At 40.4% G+C, this 13,491-nt stretch overlaps 1 protein-coding gene across 2 annotated transcripts in view; it reads right to left on the bottom strand.

The window, feature by feature from the left end:
• LOC125452714 (venom phosphodiesterase 2-like) overlaps positions 1-13,491 on the bottom strand; it is a 116,854-nt gene that overhangs the window by 39,294 nt on the left and 64,069 nt on the right. For both annotated transcript variants that reach the window (XR_007247583.2, XM_048531428.2), the window contains exons 8-12: positions 10,018-10,127; positions 8,686-8,751; positions 5,729-5,801; positions 3,125-3,233; positions 291-422 (exon numbers count right to left, since the gene is read on the bottom strand). Coding sequence is in view for 1 of the 2 variants with exons in the window: in XM_048531428.2 (XP_048387385.1) it covers positions 291-422; positions 3,125-3,233; positions 5,729-5,801; positions 8,686-8,751; positions 10,018-10,127 (490 nt within the window). In the remaining variant the exon portion in view is untranslated. The remainder of the gene's footprint in view (positions 1-290; positions 423-3,124; positions 3,234-5,728; positions 5,802-8,685; positions 8,752-10,017; positions 10,128-13,491) is intronic.

The raw sequence follows: 13,491 nt of genomic DNA, 5'->3' as shown, positions 1-13,491 counted from the left end.
TGGGCACACTTCAAGTATTCTCAGCAGCTACTTTACATTTTGTTTCGAGGATATAGACAGTATGGAACATGCATTGTGCAACCTGTCTCCTGTCATTTCCTTGCTGATAAAATACTGCTGCAGTAGTCACATGCATTTTTGTTGATTTTGGGAAAGTCAACAGCATAAAGATCATACCTTTGTTTCTCATCCTCTTGCTGAGGAGCCAACATGATTTCATAAAAGCAAAATGCTTTGCTAATTGGCTGCTTAGACAATATCAGAAATGTTTAATTTTTTTGATTACCTACATGTGAAATATTCGTCAGGGACATTTTTGGCTCTTATTCGACCAGCTGCTCCATAACGCATCTCCATGTTCTGAATGTTATCTAAATAGTTACTCATATATTCAACCTTATCACAGTCAATTTCTTCCATTCCTGCAAGATAGAAAAAAATCAAGTAAAGCCAATTGTTTTACAGTGAATATAAAATTTATGTAGGTGCATTCAAAAGCTTTATTATAAACTGTTATCACCTTTGGAACACTATTCCTTCAAAAGTTCAACATAAGCCAAGAACCTGGGGCCACATGTTCCCTCCACAGCATTCCGGGCAAATACTTGCTGCATTGACGAAGAAGGTTCTGCCTTCTCAGCCCTGCCCCTTGTATGAGGCACGGTGACCCTCATTACCAGTTGCCCCTTCATGATGAGACAGCAGCCTGTTGTTCTCTGGAACTACAGCAACTTTAATTTTTACTTACGGCATCTGGAGCTCACTTTTACTGTACCTATTAGTTTAACTGTTGATAAACTCAGCACAGACCTTCATGTAAATGATATCCATTTGTGTTGCATTTAGATAGTATAAGAATAGTCTTACATAAACTGGCAAGTATTCTCATTACCCTGTACAAACAACTAAAACAGGTCAATGCTTGAACAAACAATTCAAGTTTTTTTATGTCCAGATTCTCTATCTTCCACTAAGTATTCAACGGAACTCTGTAACTGAGACCATGTCACCGAGCAGCTAAAATGGTGTCTACCATTTGGAAAGGGTGTAAGAGACAAATTATAGAATATTCCAAAGACAAAATGCCAATAAAACATCAGAGAAGCTTCAGCAGTGATAAGGAAAGAGAGCAGCCTTCATTTAAGTCAGTGAAATTGAGAAGGAAAATGCTTCCCCTCATGGTGGGGTCTACAACCAGGGGGCACATTTTAAAAATGAGGATTGTCCATTTAGATGAGAGGCAAGGAATTTTTTTTTCCTGAGGTTTGTTAGTCTGTGGAATTCTCTTTGTAGAACACAGTGCAGGCTAGATCACTGAATGCACTCAAGGCTGCGTTAGATGGACTTTGACCAACAAGCATTATGACAGACAGAAAAATGGAGCCAAAGCCACAATTCAAGCAGCTCAGATCTTATTGAACAGCTGAATTGGCCTCAGGGGCCAAATGGCTTACTTCTGCTCCAATTTTTAGGTCCTTTTGAAATATTAGATGGCATTTTGTCAAATAGACGATTTTTTTTGGTTTGTTCTTGGGATGTGATGACTGTAGAATTTGTAGTCCGTTCCTAGTAGTTCTCGAGATGACAGCAATGAGCTGTAATCTTGAACTGCTACTGTCCATGTGGTGTAGGTACACTCACAGTGTTTTTCTGAATAATGGACCAAGATTTTGATTCAGTGACTGTAAAGGAGTGGTGATACAACTCCAAGTTACAACAGTGTGTGGTGTGTGGAGGACAATTTGCAAATGGTGATGTGCCCATGTATCTGTTGCCCTTATCCTTCTAGTTAGTAGAAGTCAAGGGTTTGGACAGTATTGTGAAAGGAACCTTGAGTTGCTGCATTATGTCTTGTAGTTATTACACACTGCTATCACTGTGAATTGTTGAAGTGAGCGAGTGTTTAAGATGATGGACGGAGTGCTGATTAGGAAGAGCTTTAAAATAAACTGGGCCAATGGATCCAAACACAGAATGAAATCAGTGAAATGTAAAATTAAAAGAGAAGGCATCTCAGGAAGAATTTCTAAAGATGATAAATGTTTGCAATAACCTGCCAGATGGGCTAATAGAGCTGAAAGCACATTGTAATAAAGTTCAGGAGTGAACTTTAATGGACTCAGCACGTTTCATTGCTGACTTTCCTTTTGCTCTTAAACACTCTTCCTGTAAAAAGGAAGTTACTCACAACAAGGTAAAACTGGACACTTGCGACCAGATTTCCAGTGTTTTCCCCATAATGTCATCCATTATCAGCAAAGTCATGACACCAAATATTGCAGAGTATTGAACTATAAAACAGACAATGCAGCCAAAGCTAATCATATTTTCACAGATGCCATACAGGCCTGTCAGAATAGTTCTAATGAAGGGGTCATTGGACCTGAAATACTAACTCCACTTTCTGTGCTCAGATTCGGCCAAACTTATTTTGAGTTTCTCTGGCAATTTCTGTTTTCGTTTCAAGTCATTTATTATTTGGTCAAACTGCAATTAATTTGAGATTGACAGTAAGGTTTCAGAAAAGGCCAGTTGTGTATGTTCATGAGAGTGTCATGTGTTACTCCCCAGAGCAGGAAGCAAGGTAGTTAAGATAATGTAATTTTGCAAGAGGCCAAAAATTAGCTTCTCAATTGTGGGGTGAAAGACATATGGGAACACCTCCACTCCACCTCCAAGTTCCCCTCCAGGCCACTCACCATCCTGACTTGGAAACATATCACTGTTCCTTCACGGTTGCTGGGTCAAAATCATGGAATTCCCTCCCTAATAGCGTTGTGGATCAACCTACAGCAGGAGGACTGCAGCAGTTCAAGAAGGCAGCTCACGACCTTCTCAAGGGCAACTAGGGATGGGCAATAAATGCTGGCCGGCCAGCAACTCCCACATACCACAAATGAACATAAAAGAAGTTTACAATTCAATTTGCAGAGCAATAAAGGTAGACATTCATTAGGCATGCATTTAGTATGTCACCCTCATTTACAGTAATACAACACACTGTTTGTGGGAATTAAGCAAACAATATTGAAATTTGCTGATGATATGAACAAAGCAGCATGGGAAACAGTGACAAGCAATGCAAAATGTTGGAGAACTTGTGTGTGTAGCTCCAGTATCATACCATGGTCAGATATCAGAATAAGATTGACACATTGCTGTAGGTTTCTTTGCTTGAGCCCATCCATCAGCATTCCCACTATCATGTCGACTTTTTCTAGTGCTTCCGCCACCTATATATTGAGAGAGAAAGGAAGAAAAAGTCTTCAGTCTACAATTCAAAACAAGGCCAAAATAGTTTTCACCATCTCTTTGCCTTTGTCATTGTCATTCATGTCATTGCTGCTGTAGTTCTTGGTCCCAGACTGATCTTTATTTTAGATAAGCAAACAACAGATAGTCAGCACTTAATAATGAGCTACCGCAAATGATCTAATGTTCCCAAGATGTTTACTTAAGGGTATTTTTTAAATAGAAGTTTGTAGCTATGCTAAATGTTGCATAACTTCAAAAATGGTTTTTAATAGAGACCTAGATTGGATTTTTACAGGTGAGCTAAGTATTGGGAGGTGGGTTTAGGTTCTGGGTCAACAGACTGCCCCTGGTAAGAACCTGTAAACCTTCCAAATCTTGTCCAAGGTGAACACTTAATTGGAGAAGTCACAAGTTTGCAGGAAGTTAGTGGCCATGGGCACGGGAATGGAGGTGAATTGCTTCTGAAGTGGACAAAATTCAAATAAGCATTGGCAGCCATTGGCTAGTGAGGAAATAATTTAAATGGCAGCAAGTTTAAAATATTGTGAGCGGGCTTTCATTCTTAGAACAATATTATTAACAGCAATATTTTAGGAATCGCTTTTCTGTAGGTTCAATGAGGTACAAGAAAAAGCTTCCGCAAGACTTTGGTTTTCTATCTTCACCTTCCTCGGGCATGGCTATGTGTAAGTGCATCTCCAAATAACTTGGATGTATGTTGGAATCTTGGTTTTATCTTTCTTTTTTGGATTTGTGTGCAAAGTGTAATTGACCACTATTACAAATGAGAACATAAGCCCTCCAGGCAATGTTAAATGTGAGAGATAACACAGTGTGGAGCCGGAGGAACACAGCAGGCCAGGCAGCATTAGAGAAGCAGGAAAACGAACGTTTCAGGTTGGGATCCTACTTCAGAAAAAGGGTCTTGACCTGAAATATCAGCTTTTCTGCTCCTTGGATGCTGCCTGGTCTGCTGTGTTCCTCCAGCTCCGCGCAGTGTTACCTCTGACTCCACCATTGGCAGTTCTTAATATCTCTAAATTTTAAATGTGAAGTGTCTTCGTAACAATGGAGTTTTACAGAACTTGGACCCATCTATTCAGAACGCACCCAATGATGTCCATACGAGTAGTACCATGCAGGCCCGACAAGCTAGTGGCTCAAGAACAGCTGGACGGAATGCCTATTGGGTTCCAGAGACAGTTTCCCTCAATCCATTGGGAGCTCCAATCGAGGAGTGAGTATATGAATACAGAGAATGAGTGTGCCACAACTAGGTTCCCTCATCACGTTGGGGGTCTCTGAGAGAAGGGGATTAATGATACAGGATCCAGTGATGAGGGCTGCCTCTGCAAATAAGTCGGCCTCGGGAGAGATCTAATGAGTCAGTCCACAGTGCAGATGATTGCCAGAGCAATCAGAACATGAGTCGGCCACCGCCGTCTCCACCAAGGCAACAAGGGCCAAATTGCAGGGAAGTGTCTGAATGTGGAGGACTTCATTTGGGGCAGATCACTGAATGGATAATTGCAGAGTTATGTGGACTGTTGCTTTTGTGTGCTCACAAAGCACCTATTGTTAAATGGAGATGGAAGATTAGATTGACCATGCTCAAACAGTGAACAAAATAGGAGCTCCTCGCAACACAGTAGTCCAATTCTCTGTGATGTTAAGAGTCCAGAATCTTCACTCATGACAACTGTTTGTGCATCGGTGCAGGCTTGAAACAATTGCCTTGATTTGGCAAGGCCTTCGAGCCTCAAGAGTTTATTAGTTCCACCGTTTCAGGATCAGACTGATCACATTTATAGCTTCTTGGCAGAATCTCATTCTGGTATCCCAAGCCTGAATACCTACTGTTCAGCTGGATATGCTCATGTAGTAAAATGCTCCCCTTCTGCATCCCCTGCCCAATCCTTACCATGGCGTAGTCAAGCTCTTCCTCTGATAAGATCAGCCGTTCCACTGCCTGTGCATCCTCAAGGTTCATTTATTTTTGTTCTGCCATATAAGAAAGACGAACCATTCAAGGGATCCTATTCAGGGTGGCAGTGCAATGGGCCATCAATTGGTCTAGATAAAAACGTAAGTCTTCAGCAAAATGCTGGTCTGATTAATGAGGGTTTGTGCAAGTGTGCTTATATAAGTGCATGTCTTGAGATCAAGGTTTAATTCTGCTTTTACCTGACATTTACACAAATGTATAATTGACAGAGGTCAATGGGTTGATTTTTAATTCTCTTTCCCAGCCCAGGGAACAATGTAGCACTCTCTGGTGAGCTCAATTAAATAAGGTCATTCATCTTGTGTCAGTCATCTGTGATATTACTTATTACAGAAAGATTACACACTTTTGTCTACTGTCAACACACACAATCTCATCTCGATGCAGTGGAAGTACCTAATATTAGATTTAATAAAATTACTAAATTAACTTAATCACCTTATAGAATAGTGAATGAAAGATACTTACTTTGTTGCTATTAGGCCCATGTATATGCCCTGAATTATCTGGTTCCCTCAAATATAGGGTGTAAAAGTCAGGCCTAAAACAACAGCAACAGATCTATCTTGAAAGACACATAGGCACTAATTCTTAACATCTGAATTATACTGGAGCATATTAACAGTTAAAAATTGCATGTAATCACATGTACCAGTCAATGGAGTAGCTGTGAGTTATTAATAGATCACTCCATTGCTGGTTGTAAAAATAAAAATCAACATCCTCTGAATATAACTAAAGTATTAAGGGGTCAGCTGACATTTTCAAATAGTTCCATCATAATTTAATCAAAAATAATTGCAAAAAAGTGTGCCAGTACAGCGTACATCACAGCTAATCACTTTTAGATTAAGCATTCAGAGCTAGCAAATGTAACATCATTCTTAATCTAGGGGTAGGGATAATAAATGTCATTAAGAGGCAAGAATGACAATTGCAAAGGCAATAAAGAAGAAAATTTGCATTTTAGGGGTTTCATATATTGGGACAATGAGTAGAAAATGTTGTTATCAGTGTGATATTGAGTAGAAATCTGTGTATGACCTACTTCCAAAGCTAGGAAAAAGTATACAACGATATACGTCTGGCACAACTCCAATGCAAGATTATAAATATGAAGAAAGGTGTGAAAAGTATCCCGTCCCCACAATCCTACTGCATTGCAGCACTAAAGGCTAACACAGATTCACAAAATTGCAATCAGATTTATAGAAAAACAGTGAATAATTGTTTCTGGAGGTAGTCGATAGGTAACAACAGGGAAGAAGTTCCAAAATGTCTCTAGAAGAAGGAGAGAGGAGGTCAGATGAAATACTTTCATACCATGGACAATTAACAAATTAAATGCTTTTTCACAAGCGGTATTTGAGACAGAAACTATGAAAATCATTGTTCAAAGATAACATTTCAGGCCTATACTTTGGGTCCACACACTTCCAATACGTGCTGACAGTGAGTAAAGCTCTAGATCAGTAACAATTAATGTTAAAATAGAACATCAATTGCATCACTTAGAAATGTGTCATTATTTGAGAAAGATTCCAAAGGATGCAGAGAACTGCAAACAAAATAGACAGACAGCTAAGAATTTTAAGATGAATTGAAAAGGAAAGGTTTGAAGCAATTTCTTAGCAAAAAGATTGCTAAATGTACCTGAGATAATAAGGTGTAAAGCTGGAGGAACACAGCAGGCCAAGCAGCAGAGGAGCAGGAAGGCTGACATTTTAGGCCTCGACCCTTCTTCAGAAAGTGTCCCTTTCTGAAGAAGGGTCTAGGCCCAAAACGTTAGCTTTCCAGCTCCTCTGATGCTGCTTGGCCTGCTGTGTTCATCCAGCTCTACACCTTGTTAGCTCTGATTCTCCAGCATCTGCAGTTCCTACTATTACTAAATGTACCTGCTGTTTTGCAATGGACGTTAATGATGGCGTGAAGTGCTTAACTTCCCGAACAGATAATTTATAATGTCAGAAGACCACAAGTGTACAAACACTTGATCTCAACATGGGTTTAGAACGTTTATGGCCAAGTAACACAATCAACCACTTTACAAATTAATGTACATTCAGGATCCCTTCATAACAATGTGAAATTGGTATCATAACTAAAGCCTAAATTGTTTTAGTCGGAAATAATCAGGTGGCGAAGTGTGACCTCAAACTGATAATCCTGGCTGGACAGTTGCCATTCAGGATGAATAGGAGTTATGTCCAGGAATGTTAGGAATCTTGGCTGAATAAATTTTGTAGCCTGTTCTTACCGCTGGGTTACTCATCATCAGCTAATCCCTAAGCTCAATAAAGTAAAACTTAACAATTCTTATATTTTGGATCTTGCTGTGTACCAATGGCAGATCTGTTAACATAACAGCAGTCACCCCCCTCCAAAACAACCCACCATATGCGAAGCACTTTGAGACCTACATAAAATATGTTAACTAAAACTGTTAACACTAAATTTACCATTCAGTATTAGATGTCTGATTTAACATCATCAAGAAATGGCAGCAGCTTGAGCTACTCTTAAGGAGAAGACCTAAAAGGGCAATTGGATAAATAATTGAAAACTTAGGTACTTTTACTATTCCCCGCACCCCCCCCATAGTTCCCTTTTTATTATTCAGCAAAGTCATGATGATCGAGGATGGTGTGGGGTAGGAGGGGTGGGAAGAGAACAACAATATTAATTTTCTTGGAAAAAAATGGTTTTCAGCGCTTTCTTTGAAAAGAATGACCCGATTCTAACTGAATCACCAGATTATATCTGAAATATAAAATTGCAAATTGCTAAATGGCATTCTGGAGGTTAAAATCCTAAAGTTTTGTGCTGTTCAGACCAGTGCCAGGACAATGAGAATTTACTCAAATATGCAAGGCAGCTGAATAAACACACCGCTAGAAACAGTTATTAAGGCAACCAACAACAAGCTTTGCGTTTCTATTTCAAGGATTTACATTCACGGTAAAGAGGATTAATTATAACACATTGTATTCAAGTTCAATGTGTAAATATGCAGTTTTATGTGGTTCTAAGGAGGTCAGTGACCAAGAAGTATCCTATTCTGAAAGGCTGACCTGTGCCCTGTTAGCTGAAGCCAGCTTAGGACCAAAGGATATCAAGGGGCCCCTAGATGGAAGCATGGATCATAAGTGTGAACAAGTCTGAACACAGCTATGTCTTGTTCCAGAAAATCTGCTAACACTTCCTGCAAATTCATACATGAACAGTCATTCAGATGTTTTCTTGGAACGGTAGCCAGTGGAACCACACTCAAATCAGCACAGTGACTTGTTGGAACAGACGAGAAGATAATTCAAAACTTATGACCAACTTATGTTTTAAATGGACTAAACAGCAATAAGAATGATTTATTTTGTAAATGTGGCTTAATCACGCCAACTATAGATTTTAAAAATATAAATAATTACCTGGTTTCCTTTGGCAAATCAAGCCATTTAAGAACTGTGTAAATTCTTTCTTCAAATGAAATAGAACTTGAAAGAGGAAAAATACACAATTTTACAAATTTGTAATTATTCTTAAATTCAGTGCTAAATGAACGAAGACAAGTTTTACTGCCACATAACTAAATTGTTTTGTAATGCATAATATTCCCAAATAGTTTGGTCATTTTCATCATTACCATTTAGATTATCAATCATTAAAATTGCTATCCACTTATTGTGGAACTTACGATTTTCATCTCCTTGGTGAATCTGCCTTTCATCGGCTACCACGGGTCTACTGAGTCACAAAATGATTGTCACTAAGTGTCTGTGGTCAAAGCATTCCACACTGGTATCATTCGGCCCGATGGAGAGCCTGTTCAGTATTAATTTGGGCTGACAAGTGGCAAGACTATGACCATCACCAATAACAGTCAAACTATTCACTGTCCTGGTGTTACCACCACTGAATCCCACACTACCAACATTCTAGGTGTTATCATTGACCAGAACCTTAACTGGACTCACCACATAAATAGAGTGGCCACAACAGCAGGTCAGAAACTAGGAATACTATAGCGAGTAACTCACCTCCTGACTCAAAGCCTGTCCACCATCTACAAGGCACAAATTAGGAGGGTGATGGAATACTCCCCACTTGCTTGGATGGGTGCAGCCCCAACAAGAAGCTTGCCATCATCCAGGACAAAGCAGCCCATTTGACTGGCACTACATCTACAACCATCCATTCCCTCCACCACCGACGCTCAGCAGCAGCAGTGTGTACTATCTACTAGATGCACTACAGAAATTCACCAGACAGCACCTCCCAAACACACGGCCACTTCCATCTAGAAGGACAAGGGCATCAGACTTATGGGAACACCACCATCTCCAAGTTCCCCTCTAAGCCACTCACCATCCTGACTTAGAAATATATCGCAGTTCCATCACCAGCACGGTCAAAATCCTGGAATTCCATCCCTAATAACATTGTGGGTCAACCCGCAGCAGGAGGACTGCAGTGGTTCAAGAAGGCAACTCACCACCACCTTCTCAAGGGCAACTAGGGCTGGGCAAGAAATGCTGGCTGGCCAGCGATGCCCACATCCCACAAAAATGAATTTAGAAAAACAGTGATGCAGCAGGAATAGGCGCACGCTCTGTATGACAGGACATGCGTGTCCTCCCAAGAGCACCTTGGCATGCTCAAAATAAAGTTCAGAATAATTCCAATGCCTCCATTAACTCAAAATACAAATTGAATGATGCTTTGGTAAACAAAGAAAATAAACCAGCTATTGTTCTACTCACCTATCATACAGTTTGTAAAAATTTGGATATGATCCATTTATCTTGACTTCAGACCCAGGCCAGAAAAAGGTACCTGCCTTCAGACCCTGATACATAGCTGTCAACCACAACTATAAGAAGAAAAAATGAAGTTAATATCTAATATCAAATCTCTGTACAATCTTCACAAACATTCCTTTTAACCTTGACAAAAAAATCATTTATTTTCATTCTTCATAGACACAAATAACCAAAATGTTGGGTGCATGGCAGCAGCAGGACATAAAACTCTGAAACCTACCCTTTTTCTCGATCAGTCTCATTGAATTTCATGAAGGATATCTTTCCATAAGTTCAGTACACTTTCTCACCATCGTACAAAACTTAACTTATTATTGAATCAAAAATTGAATCAACAAAATATCAAAGACTGACTGACACTATTCCTCTGGTATCTCACTTGTGGAATTCTCGTTTCATTCTACCAACCGCCATTCCCAGAACTACTCGCCGCAGCAGGGTATGTGTGACTATTGACTGGCATCCTTGGAACCAGCACTTTTCTATAAAAGGCCATTGTGCAACTTGACAAATACTGTTAGTGTGGAGCTGCCATACAACTTGCCTAGTAAGAATCTCACGTCGACACCCGACAGTTGTATAAAAGATGCAGCGAGTTGTTGCTGATGGCGAGACAGGCTTTGCTGAACTTTGTTTGTGAACCCGCCAATTTTTCACCCTAACCCATGTCAATCCAACCATTGTAAGATTCCATTTGGAGTTTCCACTCTGTCAGGTCACAGACATACTAGATTTGACTTAAAAACATGAGTGGTTACAGGGAATAAAATGAATATGATCTTTCCAGAGGACCTTAGATATTTGGTAACAATATAATGGCCAACTTGCTTCCCACAAGTATCTCAGTGAGGATATCAGCAAAGAGAACCAAACAAGATCCCTGATCTCCCAGACAATTGAAAGAAAAGGAAAATGACAAAGAAGGTACATCTGGAAACAATGAAGGAATTCAGCCAAAGCAAAGAGAAAGCTGCAGCACATTACTGATGCTGGGAGGGATTGTCAGTGAATTCTTCTATTTTCCTGGAATTCATCTATCAGTCTTCCAGATTACTATAGCTATTGCGAATTATATAGCACCGATTGTCTCACCACATGGAAACCTTGCACTCAGGTCTGCCCTGGCTCCATTGTCAATTCAAGGCCTCTCCAGGAACAAGTGGCGAATATATGCTCCTCAGAATGAAGAGAAGGATACAATGGTGCTATTCAGGGATCAGTAGGAGGACCTCTTCCCTTAATGATAGATAGTTTCTGATATATTGCAATGACTGATGTGGACATACAGAGCATGATTTCAAATTCTGCAGATGATAAAGAACTCTACATTGTAGTAAACAATGAGGGCAGGATGCAAACAGATTGGTAAAATAAGCAGACACACAGCAGATGAAATTTAATAGTAAGAGAAAGTGTGAACTGCTACATCTGATGATGCTGAAGAGGAGAGGCAAGTTGAAATAAAACTAGCTTAAAGGGCTTGCAGGAACAGACAGTGTGACTTTCCCTTCTCTAAGATGGTGACAGTAACGACAAGCACGACAAACTAATCAGATGAGAGCACTAAAATCAGATTCTTACTGTTGATTTGAACTGTAGTTCTCAATGGTAATGTATAAAAGTCAAAATCAAGGTGTCCTCAGTGAAGAGAGGGCAGAGCTCAGTAAGGGGTATCACCATATTCAGTCTAGGGGCTGGAGCATTTATAGAGCACAGGGATTGGCCACTGTCAATAAGGCAGGTGGTCCAACACAAGTCTGGGAATTGGGTCAGTATCAGTACTGACAGCCAAGTGAAATCAGTATGGACCTTGATGGTCAGTCAGTCATGTCCTATTGCAAAGTCAGTGTGGAGGACATCCTAGCAAGGTAGACTAGGGGGTGGGCGCAGTCAATCAGAAGTGGGGCTGGGGGGTGGGGTGAAATATCACCAGGGGCTTTTCAGGGGTCCAGAGTTGACACTGTTCAGGGCTCTGGGAATTTGAAACATCACGCCTCATTATATTCAGTTGCTGAGGCAATGTTCACAGTAACGGCAGGGGAGGGGGAGGGGGGGGGGGGGGGAGACTTGGTACTTCATTGGAGGGGGATGGCAATGCAAAGCCCATCATGCTCACTCCGACCTTGATAATGTGGAGGTACAGAGTCAACAAAGGCAGCAGGAATTCCTGATTCATAAGCTCCAGGGCAAGGGAGATATATTTATGATAACGTAAAGATGCTCAATAAAAATCGGGGTGAAGGAAGGATCTTTGGGGATACATAATGTCTCCTATTATGTTGTAATCTAAGAATGGGGGTCATTCGCAAGTCACAGGTGGATCCTGCAAGGTACTCATGCTAATGCAAATTGGAACCTTACATACTGTACAAGAAGGTTTCAATGTATAGCAGTACCCTCAAAGTGACAGAAGTAACTTTCTTCATGGGGCAAAGTGTGAAGTTTGTGTATGAGATCATCTACAAAACAACTGCAATCACCAAACAATGCTATTATAATCTGCCTTCAATTTATAGTTAAAGTAGAAACCAATATTCAGAGCATCCAGTTCTGCAGTGGACTCACAAAATAATCATAAGACTTATTTGTACCCTCTGATTGCCATTTTGTGATCCCTCAGATCAACAAATCTGAATGTAATAATACTTTTGATCACAATCTCATCTTCCCAGTTGATTTGATGTGATTTATTGTTGTCACATGCACAAAGATGCGGTGAAAAGTGTTGTTTTGTGTGCTCTACAGGCAGATCAAAGCCCATCAGGGTAACAGAACAGAGTGCAGAACATGGTGTTACAGCTGTAGAGAAGGTGCAGAGTGCAAGGTCAACATTAACATTTGCGATGTCTGTTCAAAAGTCTGATAACAGCGGGGAAGAAGCTGTTCCTGAATCTGTTCCTATGTGTATTGAAACTTTTATACCTTTGCCCAACGGAAGAGAAAATAACCAGGGTGGGAGAGGTCTTTGATTACGTTGGCCAGGGCACATAGTAAGAAGGACTGCAAATGAATGCTTTACAGCTGTTTTATCCTCACACATAACAGGTAACTAGAACATGACTACTGACAGAGAAGGTGGAGTGAGGGAGAGGCACCTGCTCCATGCTGAGACACTATGGGCACTTTGTTAGGTCACAAACAGCACATCTGTTAAACACTTCGTGACTGCATGTGGTTCCTCGTAGAAGTTCTACACTACTCTCAGAGAGCATAACATGTAGATTCACTGCAAAGGATATTAGGAACAGGAGTCCTTTTCATAAAGGCTGTGTGCCCTATCTTGCATTTCTCACAGATATACTTCAAATGAGACTCAAACAGTTCAAACCTGTTGTATATCTGGTGGGGCTGTCACCATGCAGAAACAGCTGTAAAAACAGGTTTTGTAGGCACAAGAACAGCAGCAGCTACCAT

Source organism: Stegostoma tigrinum, chromosome 4, assembly GCF_030684315.1.
Source record: "Stegostoma tigrinum isolate sSteTig4 chromosome 4, sSteTig4.hap1, whole genome shotgun sequence".
Taxonomy (NCBI): domain Eukaryota; kingdom Metazoa; phylum Chordata; class Chondrichthyes; order Orectolobiformes; family Stegostomatidae; genus Stegostoma; species Stegostoma tigrinum.
Note: the sequence above shows the minus strand (reverse complement) of the source record. Positions and strands in the feature narration are given on the sequence as shown.